Source organism: Pterocles gutturalis, unplaced genomic scaffold (assembly GCF_000699245.1).
Source record: "Pterocles gutturalis isolate BGI_N339 unplaced genomic scaffold, ASM69924v1 scaffold25061, whole genome shotgun sequence".
Classification (NCBI taxonomy): domain Eukaryota; kingdom Metazoa; phylum Chordata; class Aves; order Pterocliformes; family Pteroclidae; genus Pterocles; species Pterocles gutturalis.
In genome coordinates this window covers 3,674-10,062 of record NW_010098539.1, presented here as the reverse complement: position 1 = coordinate 10,062, position 6,389 = coordinate 3,674, and the positions used below count along the sequence as shown (strand labels likewise).

At 44.2% G+C, this 6,389-nt stretch overlaps 1 protein-coding gene across 1 annotated transcript; it reads right to left on the bottom strand.

Annotated features, from left to right (window-relative positions):
• Positions 1-2,849: 2,849 nt before the first annotated feature.
• On the bottom strand, positions 2,850-3,305 carry LOC104461786 (cornifin-B-like). The gene has a single exon (XM_010073493.1). The coding sequence runs from the start codon at positions 3,303-3,305 to the stop codon at positions 2,850-2,852; it is 456 nt and encodes a 151-aa protein (XP_010071795.1).
• Between the last annotated feature and the right edge of the window lie 3,084 nt (positions 3,306-6,389).

Sequence of the window (6,389 nt, the reverse complement as noted above, 5' to 3'; positions counted from 1 at the left end):
TTGAGGGGGCTGTTGGTGGAAGGGTCAGTTGCTAGTAGGGTGCTTTATTTGAGCTGGTGTTATAAAGTTGGCAGAGATGCCTGAAATTTAAGATTAGTAAAGCTTTCTCTGAATAAAGCGGAAAGCTTGTTCCTACTTCTCTGTTCCTCAAGTGGATTGGGGAAGAGCTAGTAATTGTGCCAGCTGAACAATGGAGAAAATTCTACTTTGACTCTTTTTCTAGAAAGGGCTTTGTACTTGCATCATCTTATTTACCTGCAAGCTGCTTCTCTGGGAATACCCACCCAGGATTGCTTTTCTTAGCAAGGGGAAGATTTCTCCAAGCAAAAGATTTGCTGATGAAGAAGAGCCTGCAAGTTTGGAGCTGGTTCTGCTCTGCAGCCCTGCTGTGAGACTACCACACGTAGTTAATTCCCATATCAAGAGCTGGAGTGAGAAATGATTTCAGAGGGTTTTAACCTGTGTGCTGGTAGTGTGCTTCACTGCTTTTATCTCTAGCTGGAATAGTCTCGAGGCTGCTCTGGCTCTTTTCTCTGCTGGTTGTTTCTGTGGTTATTCAAGGAGTTAAAGCCTGAGTTTGTAGTATTCTGTTTGATGCCTGGGTTGCACGTAAAAGCCAGGAATGGTGTAAGCTGGTAATGTCCCCAGGAGGGCAGAGCTAAACCAGTCTGTGATTGCAGATGCCACACTGGTGCATCTGCCTGCCCCTGCAGACAGCTCTGAAAGAGGTTTCTGAATGGCAGAGACACCTGAAATGCCTTCCTAATTTCTTACCCTTTGTATTTTTAATTAGGAATAATAAAAATGTGGCAGGAGCTGCCCAGCTTGTTGAAAGCGCAGACAGCTGTGTGGCGCAGACACATTTAAATATAAATCACAGGCACTTTCAGTGCAGTACACTTCTCCAGAGGAGGTGGAGCTCAGCAGAGCTGGGCAAATGGGAATTGTTTTCAGTTTTCAGACGAGTGATGTAGAGAGGACGATGAGCTGAGACAGTGAGCTCTTGGATGAACACATAGTACTGAAACCTGGGACCGTCTAGGACCTCTTAAAGCCTGGGTGTAGAACAAGGGTGTGGGAGAAAAAATATTAAGAGAGATGCAGAAAGGTTCCTTTATTCATGTTGCTGCTGCAACCTCAATCTGCTGATGTGCCGCGTTCGCAGGCTGTAGGACAGCAGCCAGGAGAGGGGCTGGGAGAGCGCTCCCCTTGCTGGGTATCGCCCAGCAGCTTCATCCTCCTTTGAATGTGACCACATTAGAGGCGAGCCCTTCGGCTGCCTGGTGGAGAGCACAACTTTATTGCCTCTCTCCTAGTAGGCAGGTCGGGAGCAGGTGTAAGTCATCCTCACCTCTGCTGACTCCAGGGAAGTTGTGCTGCTTCAGAACTGCTGTCTCTGACTTTTATTTTTGTTGGCTCCAAGACAGTCTGCTTGCTTTATTTTCAGCTTCAAACCTTTTATTCTATTAAAAGATGCTTCCTTGCTGTGTGAATCAAACTGAATTTGGAGTCCTGTATCCTGCCTAACTTAACAAGTGAAACGTCATTTGGGAGTCTCCGTTTCAACTTGTGTCATGGCTGGTAGAAAAAAAAATTGCTGTAAATTAATAATTTCCACCGTGCCTTGCTCTGATGCGTTATTCTGGCTGGGTGTTTGTGGCACTGTGGGTCCTTGATAGCATCCTGTGTTGTGAAGGAGCGTGTGCCTGCCTGGGGTTTGCCTTGCTTCCGTGTGCTCCCCGAATCTGTTGGCCACATGATGGAGCACTGGAATTGCTGGGGACAGCTTACATACAAGGAATGATTTGGGGCCAATTTATTGGTGGATGGAGTCGTAACACCTCAATTTGTGAACAGCTTAGTGTCCTACCGCACACAGCAGTGTGGTCTAAGGGTTAGAGCGCTGCCCTGACACCTCCAGCATTTGCTGGTAGCCGGTTGATTCACTGTGTTAGTCATCCTACAGCTGCCTCAGCTTTCCTGTAAGTTGCTTTGAGAGCCACTGTGGGGAGCTGAGTATTTGTAACCAGCACGGATGGAAGCGGAGCTTGTCTTTCCGTGGCTGCTGTACAACTGGGGATTTTCAGCTCCGAGGGAAGTGTGAATGGGAACGGAGGGAAAAACCAAATAGAAAGCAGGCAGCTTGATGCAGTAGAAGGTTTATTATGTGAGATTGGTTACATACCACAGAGAACAAAGAAATGCAGACTGTAAAGCAGGTACTCTCTGGCTTCCAGCTGGTACATCAGAGGTGGGCTTTCAAGCAGTGTCTGCTTCCAGAGTGAGTTGCTTCACAAAGACCTCCTTGACTTGGAAGTCAAGTCCTGTTTTCCACCATTTTGCTGGGTTTTTTGGTTTTATTTCTTTCGGTTGCAACAGAACAGCACACAGAACTAAAACACAGTTTCTTTTACAAAATCTCCTCTGGAATAAAGTTGAAAGGAGAGAGATGTTTATTCTTGGCAATACGAGCATGGAAGAGCCTGGTTTTTGTTGGCACTGGACTTGCTGGTGCTACTTGGATGATGCAGTGTTATCCATGTGAGTGATTGTGCCCACGGTAAAACTCACACATCCTTTACACTGGTAGTCATGGAAAAACTCTTCATGCAGTGGGGATCTGAGCCCACTGTGGATGATAGGAGACTGTAGGTACAAAGCTGTGAGACTTCCAAATCCAACACAAAGTAAAACACAAAGAGGATAAAATAAGGGCTGGTTTGTAAAGGTTTCGTCCACAAACCCCAGTGATTGCAGCAAGAGTGGTGCTTCTGAAAGCTGTGAACTCAGCTCTAGGTGTGCATCTTGCTCTTCATCACCTAGTTGCTCTGTGGGCACCTCCCTGGAGCTCATTGTGGCCCATAGTTGTACTGGTAGCTGTTGGACCACTGGTATGAACAAGGATATGAGCTGTGATGGTACACATGAGCTGGAGCGCAGAGCTGAGGGCACCTCGTAATGCCCGGCTGGATGCAGTGTGGCATGCAGAGATGTCCCCTGCCCTGCACGTGGGGCTGAGGGAACGCCAGGGTGCACGGAGCAGGAGCCCTGGGGATACAGGAGGAAGAGGGACCTTCCGCAATCCGTGTCTCAACACAGCGGGGCAAACACGGTGTGGAGCACTTGGGGCTGCTCTGCAGGGTCTTCCTCACTGTGCACAGCTTGGTGCCTTTGGAAGCGCACGGTGTGTACGACACGGATTTCACTGCGCTGGGGTTGTGGCACTGCCTGGGGACTGGTGTGGCACACTTCGCTCCGTTGGGGATATAGCACTGCTGCTTGTATTGATACCCATAATAAGCCATTTTTCTGGGATGGAGATGAACCTAAGAACAAAGTAGGGGAGATAGGTAAATAAACTCCCTGCAGATCACTGCTTGTATCTGACAAGTTGCCTTTCTGCTGTTTGAGCTTGCTGCCTGAAGGGTGCAGGATGCCTTCCAGCTGCTGGCAGGAGCCACTGCCCAGCTGTGGGATGCCAGAGCTGTCTCTGCTGTACTTGGAAGACATGAAGTGTCCATTCCAAAGATGTGATTGAGCACGGAGAAGTGCTGAGAGCTTGGATTTCCTAATTAAAATCTGAAATCTGACTGCAAATCAGCTTTGCTCAGCTTTAGCAAATGACACTTGGGCGTCTGTACTTTGCAAGTTGGTGGCAGTTGCTTTTGCAGATATACAGGATTACTTGAAGAACAAGCTCTTAAGGGTCAGGTCCCAGTTACTCTAGATCAACACGATTTCTTTACAAAGATCTCAGCTGATACTGAACTACAGATGCAGGAGAAACACCAGCCAGGATTGGGTCAGGATTTGAAAGCGAGTAGGTAATATTAGCTCTTCTAAAGAGCTCCCAGAAAATATACATAAAAATTGTTCCAGATAAAAATTAACCTCTGTAGTATTATAGAAGTAATCTACATCAGTGTCTGGTTAGGCTGGAAAAGGTCATCTGTCAACAGAAATAGTTACTTGAACTACTAAAATAAGTGGCCTTTAATATAAGAGATATCTGAAATTCATTTTTTTTTTTCAAAGCCAGTTAAAGATATAGGTACCTAAATGGCCAGATCAAAGTGGAAACATCCCATCCCAAATTGGGTGAGATTCTGCAAATCTCAGGCACAACTTCAAAAACCTATATCTGTCTGTCTTTGAAAAACAATACCGAAGATCTTTTAAAAGGAACAACCCCCTTAATTTTCAGTGTCAGAGTATTTCTGCAGGATCTAGATTCAAGTTCAAAGTTTCAACAAAAGTATATTTTGCTGGTTAGAAATAGAAACAGGCAAATAACTTACCGAGCTCACAGCGGAGAGAAAGAACTGGATCGAAAGCTTGGAAATGTGTGTTTTTATAAGGTCTTTTAGACTGTGGAAAACCTGAGCCACTGTGGATCAAATCCCAAATTAATACAGGGGAGATTTTGTTCGTATGTAACCTTTTCATTGGCTGCAATTATTTTACTCACTTGTGATTATTCATGTGTTGTTATCCCCAAATACCATGAAAAGCACCTCACACCCTGCAGGTTCTTTCCATTTTAAACCTTTGTGGGAGAAGTAAAAGCCGCCTTTTGTTCCACTGGCATCTTTAGTTACATAAAGAAATCTATCCCTCTCCTCTTAAAGCTTGGAAACTGTCATAGCTGAGCTTGCAAGGAATCATGATTTTGTCAAGGATTTAAAAGCTGGCTACGGGGGCAGAGCTTTGTACAGACAGCTGTGGTCCTACAGACACCCTGTCTGATTTGATCAGGTCTGATTAACGATTGTGTTTGTGATATCTGGTTGGGTTCCTTGGGTGAGAAACAAGGAATTACCAGTCTGGATTAGATTATGGCATCCCAGTGGTAGCAAAGAGGGGAGTGTTTTTCTCATGACCCCATTAACTCATGCCATGACCATCCCAATGGCTGCTGGTTTGTGGCCAGACCCCAGCTGTGCCCGTGATGCCTGTACATGTGCCTTGTCCTTGTCCTTTTCCTACACGTGCGGTAATTAGTAGCCTTTGACATCTTGAGACGCATGCTTTGAATTGGATATGTGCTGACGTTTGTTATAATGGAGCCCAGCTTGAAGAGCTTTGCTCATGTAAAACATTAATGAGCATTTCTGAGGGGCATTAAGAGGTCCCATCATGTAGATGCTATTTAATAGCCTTGATCGGCACTATTCTTGTTTTATGTATGGGTAAGTGTAGGTTTGTACAAGCATGGTACCTGGAAGGATCATCTCAATTTATCAGCAAAGCAAAGCTGAGGTGTGAGGTAAGAATAAGCTGTGATCCAGGTCATGCCAGGAGTCATGACTCTGGTTCAATAAAATTCAATGTTCTTGTTGTTTTTTTCCATCTTGGAGAATCTCTTTAAAAGAAGGCCAGCCGATTTTAGTGCTTTGTCTCCCTGATTTTACATAACTAGTAAATATAAGTTTGTATGTTATAAATACTGCATAGCTCATAGCACAGTGGGAACCTCAGCTGCTGGGTAATAACCTTTGGCAATAGAAAAATGGGTGTTTCTTCTTTGGTTCTTAACCTTCTTGGTGATTTTATGGCTTGTGGGTTAATGCTAACACATGAGCTGTCACATGGGGCAATGAGAAGTCTTGGAACCAGTTGATAAATATATTTGTTTTGTATCTTCAGTTTTTAAGGGGCTGAAATTTCATTCTTAAGCTTCTTTAGTGAATAGAGTTGACACATGCACTGTTTTGCTGCGTTACTTCCTTATGGATGTACTCTCTAGCTGGTATGTCTTGGCTGTGGTTCATCAGTTGACTCATCGCTTTTATTTCCTTGTCGTCTTTGGTAGTGCTTGAGCTGGCAGTTGTAACACTCTTGTTAAACAAAATAATCCATATGACAACACCAATTGTGTAGAACAGTAATGAGCTTTTACAACGCTTTCAGAAAGCATTGGCATGCCTACTGTCAGTGTTGTTAGCTTTTATGTTCAGAAAAATGGACCCTGCAATGACATTAACCCCAGGCAGTCTGCAGCAGAGAAGGAAACAAATCCCAGCAATAAACAAATTCCTCTCACGTTGGATAGAAGATCTTGAGTTTAAGACAAAATTATTAACACATTTCTAGAATAAGACTTATTTAGTTTTATTGTCAGTTGGCTAACATGAAAATAGTAATTAGGTATTTAATTCCAATGTTTCTGAGGAATTACTTGGGGGATAAATCACTACCCAATGTAAGCTGAGGTAAAGACATATGATGCAATTCTCATGGTTACCCTCAATTACAGAAGAGGTACAGCCAATTTTCCAAAGGAATTAAAGTGTCTTCTGTCATCCTCAGATATTATGACACTATGAAGATAAAGCTCAGTATGCAGTTGAATTAGGAAAGCATCCAGGACATTTCCCACTGGTGTGGAA

Excerpts from the sequence above, each read along its gene's own strand:
- LOC104461786 (XM_010073493.1), bottom strand. The coding sequence starts at position 3,305 with ATGGCTTATTATGGGTATCAATACAAGCAGCAGTGCTATATCCCCAAC.